At 40.6% G+C, this 12,601-nt stretch overlaps 1 protein-coding gene across 2 annotated transcripts in view; it reads left to right on the top strand.

The window, feature by feature from the left end:
• Window positions 1-12,601, top strand: part of LOC134679460 (FERM, ARHGEF and pleckstrin domain-containing protein 1) — a 65,325-nt gene that overhangs the window by 49,424 nt on the left and 3,300 nt on the right. The window contains exons 16-27 of one of the 2 annotated variants that reach the window (XM_063538378.1): window positions 156-347; window positions 680-773; window positions 1,620-1,770; window positions 2,531-2,726; window positions 4,240-4,307; window positions 4,615-4,795; window positions 9,390-9,554; window positions 9,864-9,961; window positions 10,307-10,484; window positions 11,168-11,311; window positions 11,480-11,580; window positions 12,205-12,347. In XM_063538378.1, the coding sequence (XP_063394448.1) occupies window positions 156-347; window positions 680-773; window positions 1,620-1,770; window positions 2,531-2,726; window positions 4,240-4,307; window positions 4,615-4,795; window positions 9,390-9,554; window positions 9,864-9,961; window positions 10,307-10,484; window positions 11,168-11,311; window positions 11,480-11,580; window positions 12,205-12,347 (1,711 nt within the window). Of the gene's footprint in view, window positions 1-155; window positions 348-679; window positions 774-1,619; window positions 1,771-2,530; window positions 2,727-4,239; window positions 4,308-4,614; window positions 4,796-9,389; window positions 9,555-9,863; window positions 9,962-10,306; window positions 10,485-11,167; window positions 11,312-11,479; window positions 11,581-12,204; window positions 12,348-12,601 lie in introns of those variants that run through there. The other variant, XM_063538381.1, reaches the window with a different exon arrangement.

The raw sequence follows: 12,601 nt of genomic DNA, 5'->3' as shown, positions 1-12,601 counted from the left end.
TATTTAGTATTTATTCATGCCCCAAGTTTTTACTTTCGGCTTTTGTCGTATGTGTATTTCATAGGAATTTACATACCTTGTATGCGTGTTGCATTATTGTAGGCATGTAGCGGTGCAGTAGTTTCTGTGGAATAACATTTAAAATGTATATCCAGATGAATGTTCGCTGGAGGCAGAGAACACGGTGTCATCGGCGAGTCTATGCATGTCGCCGTCGGCGACGAGTGACATCTCACCGTTGTGCGCGTCGACCCCGGTGGTGAGCGGCGCAGCCGCGGACGCGCGCCCGCCCCGCGCTGGCGACCAGCTCGACAACGCGCGCGTCACCGACGCAATCAATGGAAACGGTGCGTACCTCTGTATACATATATCTATTATGTAAATATACCTAGTATATTGTGCAACGAGGGGGTAAACGAGGTCTATACTCGGTTTACAATATTCTTACCCCCGGAGTTACACAATATTTTTCATCACACTTGCGAAGATAAAAACCAAATTTTAAGCGAAATACCTAATTATTAAATACGGTGGCATTTCAAACATTCATCCGCCATAATCATATTGTCATTTTTTGTGCCCGAAGGCCCTTCGGCATTCAGCCACGATTGAAAATTATGTAACAATATTCTAAACGGCTATTAATTAATCAAATTAAAGTTATCTTCAATTGTTTTAGCTAACATAGTTTCCGAATCTACAAGTATGGACGTTCTAAGCGGCGGTGAAAGTGACGCTGGCGATACACTCAATAGAAGAAACAATAATAACAGGTACGTTTTGACTATGATGAGAAGAACAGACTTATGATTTGTTTTCTCTAATAAAGCGCCGTGGGTTCAGGTTCTTTCACATTCACTGTGCGTGCCCAGGATCGCGGATATCATGTTTAAGTTTGATTTGTTATTTTTGACAAATAAGTTTTAACAACGTTAAACGTTGTTCGAACAGTTCTATGAAAAATATAATTACGCATTTTAGAAGCATATTTCATATTTTTGGCTTGGTAAAAATTTTTGAAATTTTTTAAGGTGCGTTTTAGTGCTATTTCGTGATTTTTTTTATCAGGTGAAAGTCACTGCTGTCTGAACCTACTGCACCTTATCCCCAGTAACAATTTGCAACGTCACTAGGTTAATTATGGCCCGTGCTGCACCAACGATAGTAACGCTACCCCTTGTACAGTCACGCTCCGTGATTGCTGAGCCAAGGTTTTCTTTTTACACACTTGTGTTTGCTCAATCTTTGAGATACATATGTACACACAACCATGCAATGTTTTTAGGGTTCCGTACCCAAAGGGTATTACTAAGACTTCGCTGTCCGTCCGTCCGTCTGTCACCAGGCTGTATCTCACGTACCGTGATATATTTCTGTTGCCGCTATAACAACAAATACTAAAAACAGAATAAAATAAAGATTTAAGTGGGGCTCCCATACAACAAACGTGATTTTTGACCAAAGTTAAGCAACGTCGGGCGGGGTCAGTATGTACTTGGATAGGTGACCGTTTTTTGCATTATGGTACGGAACCCTTCGTGCGCGAGTCTGACTCGCACTTGCCCGGTTTTTTCATTTGTTGTGATCGGAAATGATTTAGGTATATGTGATGTTGTCAGTATTTGGAGTCGTTTGAGCAACAGCACGCTGCGGGAGGGCGCGGCGGGCGAGGCGCAGCGGCGGCGCGGCGGGGACCTCACCTTCTACATCGCCCGGGAGCTGCTCATGACTGAACGCACCTACAAGCGGGACCTGGAGCTCGTTACTGTCGTATGTCATTGTGCATGTCACGCCTCTAACAGACCTGCTACCATGAGTTGCCTTCTCGCGCGCGACTCCATACATCAAGCGCGACTTCAAGTATGGACTCGCGCGCGAGAACGCAACTTATGCTAGACCGCCAGATGTGCCGAGTATGCAAGTATAGGGCAAGTACTTAGCCGAACTATATGCCGCCACACTACATGAAACATTCTGTGATTTCAATGTCAGTTTCATGATTCTTTCAACTCAGAATATAAGAGGGGAGGTTCAAAAATTTGCGGAATGGTGGGGATAGGGAGAAGAGCATAATTCCTTGTATTATATATTTGTAGTAGACTATATAATAAATAAATATTATAGGACATGACATGACAATGAGCCTAAATTGAGGCCTTAGCTTCATCATCGGTGTAACATTCCGTTCCCAGCAACTTCTTCGAATTTGGGAATAAATAATAATCACCGGCGGCCAGGTTCAGACTGTGAGGAGACAAGTTCAGACAGGGGGGAGGATCCAAAATATTGAAACCACATTTATTCAGGGCAGCCATCGCGATACGACTCTTGTGAACCGAAGCATTTTCTTGCAGCAACAGCACACCCGCTTAATTGATTCCCGCATTTGTACTCACTGGAGATAGTATTGAACGAATTACACGAAATCGAGCTGTCAGTATTCTGAGTAAATTAAACTTGACAAAAGTCGAAATGAAAAAGTTGTGTGTACAACTTTAAATAAAGTTGCTCTAATCTGTAATGTTGTCAGGCATGGTCGGCGCGCGTATCACAGCTGGGCGGAGGCGGCGGTGGCGGCGACGGTGCGGTGGCGGCGGGCGACGTGGTGGCGGCTCTGGCGCGGCCGTGCCTGGCGCTCGAGCCCCTGGCGCTAGCGCAGGGCGGGCTGCTGGCGCGCCTCGAGCGGGCCCTTGCCGCGCGCGCGGTCGACTCCGCGAACCCAACTGGTACTACAGATACATACAAGTTAACCGACACCATATAAAAACATACCTGAAGTACATTCAGTCAGTCAGTACGAGTACATACGTCAAATGTAAACGAAGAGCTTAAACAAAATGTTCGTATCATATTATTCTCCGTTTTAGCTTCGTAGTTTGTCGGTGACATTTTTAAGAATCGCGGGGTCCGCTCGTGGTAACCTAATCCCAAGAAATGACACAAGCTACTTTTTTAAATGCGATTGAATTCTGACCTTCTAAACTAAAACTGAGGAGCTTAAATTCAAAACGTGATTTGTCACAAAAACAATAAAAATTTTCTCAAAAATGGACGGCAAGGTCGACTTTGCCGTCTAAAAAATAGGTCGCGAAGCGCGTAGTTTATGGTCAGTCAAAAATTAAAAAGTTAAAAACATTGCAGTCTCGATTTTGGGACTGCAATGTTGCATACAAATTCCATTATTTGTCGAGTTCCAAACTTTTTAAAAGTTGAAATGGCCATATCAAATGAAGGCACAGGCCCATTAAACAGCCAAACAGATGATTAGTACCGCGACTATTTAGCTGTCTCAAATAGGTTGGCGTATTTTCGGCAGAAAAATACACTTCTATTTTTTTATCAAAAAAATAAAAAGGCGGCAAGGGCTTTTTTCTGTGATAATATATACGTAAGAACGTTGCTTTTGTAAAATATTTCTATGATATTTATATTTATTGCACCATTTTTGAGAAAAGCACTATATATGACTCGGCGGGAAGGCTACTTGCTGGCTTCGGATTCAATTAAACGGACTCCCAAGGTCGTCCGTTTAAAACGAATCCTCAGCCTGCAAGTAGCTACTTCCGAGCCTCGACAATAATGTACTATAGTTAATGTTATCAGTCTATAGAGCATTAAAAATAGCACCTATATAAAACGTTTCCTTACTGCATAAATCTTATTTTCCTATAGTATTATAATTTTGTATAGCGGAATCATATGCAAAGAGTTTTGTCCACAAGAATTTGCCATGCAAAAAGTGATTGTCATATATTGCCGACATTTTGCCTAAGGAGAAAACACTTTTTGTTTGGTGTGATGTAAACTTTCTTACGTCAAACCTCTGGGGTTACGAACAAAATATGATTTGTCCTTACAACGTTCGTACATAAAAGGTGCAAAACACGAATTGTCCCTTTTTAAATCTCAAAAACTAAGTTATTTTGTATGGGTACATATTCCGAATAATTTTAATATAGTATTAGTCTACAATATTCTTTTTAACTAACAGCGCAAAGTTTCAATAGTATCAGTGCAATACGAAATAATAGTTTTTACCATTTATCTCAGTTTGACATTACTGTGACAAATCACGTTTTGAATATAAGCTCCTCAACTTGGCTTTGGCTCTTGGCTCTGACGAGCGATTAGTAGGGCTAGTCTTTGAGAGGGTTATTTTTAATTGCAATAAAATCTAAAACCGAACGTCTTGGACGGTTTTGTAGACGCCTAATTACCATTTTTTCTCGTATTCTACAGATACTGAAGAACCGGAGTACAGAAAAATTGCTGAACTGCTGTGCGACTATTTAACGAATACTTATGACGTAAGTTTATTGATAAAAAATATATAATAAGACAAACACGATAGTTATAAATTATATATCATTATTATACAGGATGCTTTTGTTATCTTTCTATCTATCTTATAGATCCCATTTCCAACAAAATTTTGGTGGTAACTACTGGAAAAAAAATCCCACTAAGTAATTACCACCAAAACGAGTTGGCAGTAACTACTGGGATTAATTTTTCCCAGTGGTAAAAGGTGGAAGGTGGGGAAAAAATTCCCAGTAGTTACCACTGGCAAGAAATTGGTGGTAATTAGTGGGAATAACCCGGAATATTTGTCAGGCGTTCGCGATGTACACGGAGCGCAGCGGCGCGCTGGTGGGCATGGTGGAGAGCGTGCGGCGGCGCTGCGCGGGGGCGGCGCGCGCGTGCGCGGCCTTCGAGGCCTCCTCGCCGCTGCCGCTCGCCTGCCTGCTGCTGCGCCCTCTGCACAGGCTGCTCTACTACGCCACCATCGCCAATGGTACCCTACATGCACATTCAACACTTAACACAGAGTGAGCGCTCCGCAAGTGACTGATGCTGCCACACATTACGGACGGTCAAATCTGAACATCCCAAACTTTGGATATTATATCAATCAAGTATTTGAAATACAATAACATCAATTGGTACAACACTATAGGTACCTAATATTTGTTTGTTATGTTTAGTTATTATCGCAACAAACAATTCTTTTAAGCATTAGCAGGCGGTAGAAATCACACAGGAATTGAAGATTTCTCCTTATGCTTAAGCGGCTTTTCGGTTGTAAGTCTTGTTTATTTGTTTATTTGTTTATTTTATACATACCAGCACTTACAGATAAACCTTACGTGCTAATAGTGTTGTGAATACATTTTAATTAGTATTTTATACAATTCTATCATTATGTCATTAAATAGGTACATACTCATTTTATATTAATTATGTCATTATGAAATTACAGTAACTTATCCTAATTATGTATGTATGTCACATTATGAACTAATTTTTATATTAACAAATATTACAGTACAATATAATCCAAGCGAAATTTCAATAAATTATCATTATTACATATTATAAATTAAATTCATATTAACAAATAAGATTATACTAAATTGTCATAGTTTCTACAATAGAGCTTGGGGTTACAATATTTTCCAAATACCGAGATGATGCACTTAAAAATTTAGTCTCTGAGGAAAAGAAAATGTCAAGCTGCTTGTCGCTGTCTAGTATGTCATTTATCAATTTCAACGCGTGGTGCAGTGGAGAGGAGGCTAGCGCGCGCGCGCGCGCCGGGGGGATGCCGAACAGATCGCGGCGGCGAGTACGGAGTTGTTTCGTTGATAATCGGGGAACGCGCAACGGTATTTGTACTAACAGCTGGGAATTTGTTAATTGACCGCGTATTATATGGAAAAAATATTTAATTAGGTATATGTTTCTTCGGGCTTCAAGGGATGTATAGTTTACCATACCATATATAAAGAGCGTCGGATACAGGAAAGGGTATGCGCCGTATATTTTCTTATATAGAAAACGCACAAACGATTTTTGCACTTTTTCCAATAGCAGCACGTATTGTTGCTCATGGGGGCTCCAGATGATGGCATTCGTCTCCAGCTTGCTACGCACGTAAGCGTTATATAAGATGGTAATGGCGTGCTGATTGGTAAATAGTTTAGCTTGCCGTATGATGAATCCCAGACATCTTCTAGCCTCGTTACTTACGTTGACTATGTGGGGATTAAATGTTAGTTGGGAATCAAACGAGACACCCAGGTCTTTAATTTCATTGGTTCGCTTCATAGGTTTGCTCTGAAGAGTATATTGGTAGGTTATGGGCTGGCGAACTCGGGCATATGTCATTACCGAGCATTTGTCTTTGTTTAGGGTAAGGCTATTTTTTGATGCCCAGCTACAGGTTGCCTCTATATCAAGCTGAAGTAACGTGGGATCATTGGGATCGTTAATCGGGAGAACTAATTTCAAATCATCAGCAAATAACAGACAGGTCGAGAACTTAATTTTTGTTGGTAAGTCGTTTATAAGAATAAGGAACATTAAGGGTCCCAGATTACTTCCCTGCCCAATACCAGAAGTGACCAAGAATGGGGTAGATCTACAACCATTAAACTGAACGTACTGGTGTCTATCTGAGAGGTAACTGGCTAAAAACTGAAGTAAATGTGTAGTAAATCCGGCCATAGACAGTTTTTTCAGTAAGATATCGCAATCTACTCTGTCGAATGCTTTTTGAAAGTCAAAGTAGGCAACATCTACTTGCCTTCTTTGATCCAAGTTATTGGCTATTAACGTGACAGTATTAATCAGGTTTGACGTAGTAGATCGCTTTTGCAAAAAACCGTGTTGTTCGTCACAAAACCAACCATCCAGCTGCTTTCTCGCTTGAGCATATATAATGGACTCAAATACTTTTCCGAATACCGATAATATTGCAATCGGTCTGTAATTATGTATATCAGATTTGGATCCGGATTTGTGTATTGGTAGGACTTTTGATGTTTTCCAAACCGACGGGTATGCTTTATTTTTTAATGCCAGATTAAACAAGTACTTGAGTGGCTCGACAAATGCTTCACGGCAGTCCTTCACTACGAATTGAGGAATACCATCGGGGCCCTGAGTAGACTTTGGTCGCAGACGATTTATAGCTGTGCGGATATCCGCATCACTAATATAGTCAATGCTAACGATCCGACCATTTGTATTTTGTGACTCTGCCGTAGAAGAAGTGCATGCTGCCGTTACGTCCAGTGCCGGGGGATTCTGGAGGAAAACACTTTTGAAAAATTTGGCAAATGAGTCTACGACTTCTTGTGGAGACATGTCGCCAAACGTAGCAGGCTGGTTAGAACCACGGCGGTTTTTAACATATGCCCAGAAAGAGGATGGGTCCGTTGTAATATTCATTTGTAAGTTGTCAATAAAAGCTAGCATAGCAGATTCCGATTGGACGTTTGTAATTCTTCGATAGTACGTAAATAAAGCGTAGTATAATTGATGTCCCGTTTGTTTAAATAGTCTGTGATACGAGTTTTTTACTTTGTTTAACTGTATAATATCGGGTGTAAACCATTCAGGATAGTTTTGACGAGCTTTATTTTTTTGGGGGCTTTTTAATGGGACGCATTCGGACAATATACCATTCAATATAGAATAGAAACACTCGACGCAATCATTCATTTCACTTATGTCGTATAGTTCCGACCAGTTACAATTTGCCAGCCTATGATATAGGGTAATGAAATTTGCTTTACGATAATTTCTCTCTCGCGGTGTGATATTAGTAGGTCGATTGTGAATTTGATGAGTAGGTCGTTTATTAAATATCGTAGGACAGGCCATTTCTATGTTAATAGGAGTATGATGTTTTTCAAATGATACTAGTCCCGCGGTAGCCTCAGTAACAGTCAGCTCGGTAATCATTTCATTTGACAGGACTAAGTCCAATATTCGATTAAGACTATTTAATACAGTATTTTGCTGTGTAAGATTACAATAAGACAAGACATTATCAAAGGCATTTCGTACACTTATCGTGGTCGAGTACATATTAAAGTCACCTACAATAATGATAGGATAAGAGTAAGTATTTATGATTCTTTCTATACATTGGAATGTGGAGTGATATCGATTCTCGTGTATTCGAGGCGCTAAGTATATAACACACAGAATAAAACGGAAGTGTCCTTTCGTAACGAATGCGCAAATTATTTCGTCCTGCGGGTGCGCACCACAGTCCAGTGCGCGCAGCGAGTAGGGCGCGCGCGCGGCCAGCAGCACGCCCCCGCCACCGCGGCCGTCTTTAGTTGTCTTTAGTTGTAAGGGATCGTCCACGATTATAAGGGTAAATGAAAAACACGAAATTTCGTCACTTCGGACCGTGCTTCACGCATGTGTGCCTAGCAATGCACGCACGAGAACTTTCCAAAGTTGCGAAACTTTCAACATGAGAAATTCTCGGTAACTTCTGAGAATGTTCTCGAGAACGAGAATTTATTTATTTATCGTAGTTTATACCATGAATATTCACGATAGTTTAGGTGTAGTCCTTACCCTCAGAAAATTCCGACTTATGGTCGTCCGCTTCCGGTCAGAAAAATGTATGACGGCCCGGCCAAACGGTCAGACTTAGGTGGGGGTGCTCGACCAAATGTCATAGATGGACCTTGGCAGTTTTTGACGCCGCCATTTTTTTTCAATATGGCCGACTTTTTTTTTACTTTTTTAATTTTGTCCTAGCGCGCTGAAATTTTGGTCACGGAATCTCGGGGTCCCCTAGATACTTAAGAAAAATTTTTTTTTGGAAAAATGCTACAATTGCGGGAAAACTGGCCACTTTTATTTTGTATGGCAACTTTTAAACGGTGCGTGATAGGTGGGGGGTGCTCGACCAAATGTCATAGAGGGCCCCGAGACAAAATAAATTGCATAAAAAAAAATCAAAATGGCCGACTTTTTTTTTAAATTTTTTCAAGTTGGTCCGAGCGCGCTGAGATTTGGCATTGCGGGAGACAGAGGCCTCTAGATTCTAATGAAACAACAAAAAAAAATTTGGAAAAAATTGTCGAAAGTCGAAATGTTCTCTGATATACAGTGAGAATTTAAGCAACTTATTGGTAAATTTATCACATCAACAAAATAGCTAACTGTAATAGACAATAATATATGCATAATAACATTTAGTTTTAAGTTATGCCTATTTAAACTTTATTTCAAGTATATTCTCTTGTTTAAACAATAATTTCCATGTTGCAGGAATGTTCTGAGAACATTCTCGAGAACGTTTCCGCTTTTTGGGAATGTTCTGCAATTTGTACATTGCTATGTGTGCCACGCGACTTCACGCAATGTTTTGATCGACCGAATCATACTGTCACGTAATATTTCAAATTTATGTTTAGCTTAAAATTGTACTCGTATGTCATAGACACAGGTTACGTAATTGCTCATGGGCGTATTTCTCTAAGTTTATCTTTATTATTTCCTCATATTAAGGCATTGCTTTCACAATTGCTAGCGAAATTTTAAACACTTAGTAGTACGTATATTTGTAATGGGTGCAGAAATAACGGAGGTGGGATGCTGGGGTACCGGCGAAAACGGGAGCGGGCTTGAACGCGCGCGCGCGGTGCAGGAGGTGGCGTCGCGGCTGGCGCGCGCGGCCGAGCGGCAGCTGCGCCACGTCGAGAACCACGCGGCGCTCTGCCAGCTGCAGCGGGACATCGTCGGTTAGTCGACCACTACTCGTGTGTTATTACCAAATGTTACCTAACTGGTTACACCTCGATTATTTTACGAACCACACCATTTGTTTTTGATACCACAGGCAATAAGTAATAAGAAAAAATGCCAGTAATACCATCAAAGTAAATTGGGTTAAATTTTTGACGTGGGGCTCGAGCTTTATAAGTCTTGAATTGCCTCTTACATGTTATTTCTAAAATACACGATTGGGCAGATTAGAACAGGAGTCATGAGTAAAATGGTATAGATTTATGAATAAAGGTGAAATAATATTGTGCAAATATTTTGCGTAGGTTACGACAAACTTTTAGTTGCCGAGCGCGAGTTCATTCGCATGGGATGTGTCTACAAGCACTCTTCGAAGGGTTTGCAGCAGCGGATGCTATTCTTGGTGAGTCAATATACCTCCGCTAGGAATAAATGATTAAGGGGCTATCCGCGGTTTTCTTCCATTTTTGACAAGTTATCAATTGCTTCTCCTACATTTGTATTTCTGATAGAATTATAAAACAAATGGCTATTTTTTATGATTTTTCAAACATTGTCTAAAAACACATTGCGTGCATAGACGGAGAGCTACAGCTAGGGAAATAGGTTTGCAATTTATAGAGCAACGAAATCCCTCTAGTTAGTGTGCCGTACTATCATTGTTACAAGAATAGGTGCTTAGGTACATATTGGGATATTTGTCGTATTTCTACATTCTCTGTTACGTTAACCGAGCTTGTAACTTTAGATGAGCGACGTGGCGGTGCTGGCGTCCAAGTCCGGCAGTACGGCGTTCCGCGCGCACGCGGCGCTGCCCCTGCGCACGTTGCGGCTTGCGCGCGCGCCGCTGCCGCACTCCTTCACGCTGTGCGCGCCCGACGCGCCCAGCGCGGCCAACGCCGACGCCGACCAGCGTCCACAGTCAGGTATTATTTACACACATGCTCACCTCTCCTAATTTTGTTATGTTAGATTTGATTCGAAACCGAAAGTGCAGTGCGGCGATTTCCAGACCGTTTGCAGTCTATTAAAATTATTACTCGTATTTTAAAGCTAGTTTATGAATTATGATGATTAATATAGACGAAGAATCTATTAGAATTTGTACTTTAACACAAAAAAGGTAAAAAATATACTACATGGCTCTTAATGGGTAGGTATTGCTTATATTAAAAGCCATCTGTAATTACAATCAAAATGTACCTAATTATTAACAGATTATTCTTTATTAGAAAATATATTGAATAACATACTCGTATCCTAACTTGTTTCAACTCTTACTTTGTATTTAAACAGGAGTCATCGATTTCACGTAGGACATAATATTATATCTTGTAAAGCAATTAGAATCGTAAGAAATTTTGACGACCGGTCTGGCCTAGTGGGTAGTGACCCTGCCTGTGAAGCAGATGGTCCTGGATTTGAATCCTAATGTTTTCTATGTATTTAAGTATTTATATATTGTATATATCGTTGTCTGAGTACCCACAACACAAACTCACAATTCTTAAGCTTACTGTGGGACTTAGTCAATCTGTGTAAGAATGTCCTTTAATATTTATTTGTTATTTATTTATTTAATAAATGTAATGTATGTGTTTTATTCCAGATGAGAGTATAAACTTAATGATAAGTACTAGCAACGAGGTCGAGTTCGAGGGCTGGTACGCGGCGTTCGAGTCCGCGATAGAGCATGCGCAGGAACTCGTCGGTCACGTCGATACTGAGCTGACGCCCTATGAACAAGACACAGGTATACTTTTTAATATTTTGTTGTTGATTAGTACTAAAATAATCATTGTAATAAAAACAAACATAACGTGACTTAGAAATCTTAATTTAACCTAAAGTTTACTTTTTATGCTGTGGAATATTTACAAACAATGTTTCGGGCGCTACAAGGTGATTGAATGTTGTGCAGGCGCGGAGAGCGGCGGCGGGGTGTCCGGCGGCGCGCTGGCGCACGTGTGCTGGCACCGCGTCACGTCGCTCACGCGCGACCATCTGCACACCGCCATGAGGGTAACTCAACTACATACTCGTTGGAACTAATAACGCTTCCTAAAGAGAAACTCACGCCTCCACGGCTTCCACCGTGTTAAGACGGCATTTCATATGCCAAATGTTAGATTATTATTTAATTCTTAATTACTACCAATATACAGTACACTGCTGTATAAGAAAGTGCATTTTACTCATAATCCCTATAATAAGTGACGGAAGATCTCTTAACATAGCACGGCAGTATGAAAAATTAGAAAGTTATAACAAAGAGATAACTTCAATGTGTGTATCCGCTATTTACCTAGTTTTATTTTCAACTATTGATGATAACTAGAGATGTTCAACGTAGCTAATAGTAAGTTAGTTCATTTTATGCAGGTAATAAAGCACAACAGATTATATTAGAAAAACATAAACCGCACTTTTGGACATTATTTCTATTAATTTCAATCGGAAAACCTACAAAGAGTGCTATGAATTAATTCGATATTACAGGCTAGTGACGCCACTTTGTATCAGCTTTGTATTTCTTTGTATTTCATTTACTCTTTATTGGGTTATTTTGACAGTTGGTAAAATGAAGCCGATTGGAGTTGTTGTCCCCATCATTATAATATGTAATATTGTGTAACGATTGTGTAGAGTCAAATGTCCGGGTACCTGTTGCGCAAGTTCAAGAACTCGCACGGCTGGCAGAAGCTGTGGGTGGTGTTCGCCGCGTTCACTCTGTTCTTCTACAAGAGCTGGCACGACGAAGCTCCCCTGGCCTCCTTGCCGCTGCTAGGGTACGTTGCTCACACTTCTAATATCGCATCTTAGTATATCAGCCCAACTGACTGACTGACTGTGTCTTATTGAGACTGAGCAAACGTTCAGTTTCAATAAGACATATTCGCGATAGTGTTGTTTGAAGGATAAGTGGTCCACGGTAAGAATAACGCGAGCAATTTCATAGCTTGTCCCTTTCATTTATAATGCAAATTGTGATTTTTTTTTAATACGCATTGAAAGTGGTGACTCGCGTTAACTTGGGCACGAT

The sequence above is a fragment of the Cydia fagiglandana genome, chromosome Z, assembly GCF_963556715.1.
Source record: "Cydia fagiglandana chromosome Z, ilCydFagi1.1, whole genome shotgun sequence".
In the NCBI taxonomy this organism is placed as follows: domain Eukaryota; kingdom Metazoa; phylum Arthropoda; class Insecta; order Lepidoptera; family Tortricidae; genus Cydia; species Cydia fagiglandana.
This window is presented reverse-complemented; position numbering and strand designations above follow the sequence as displayed.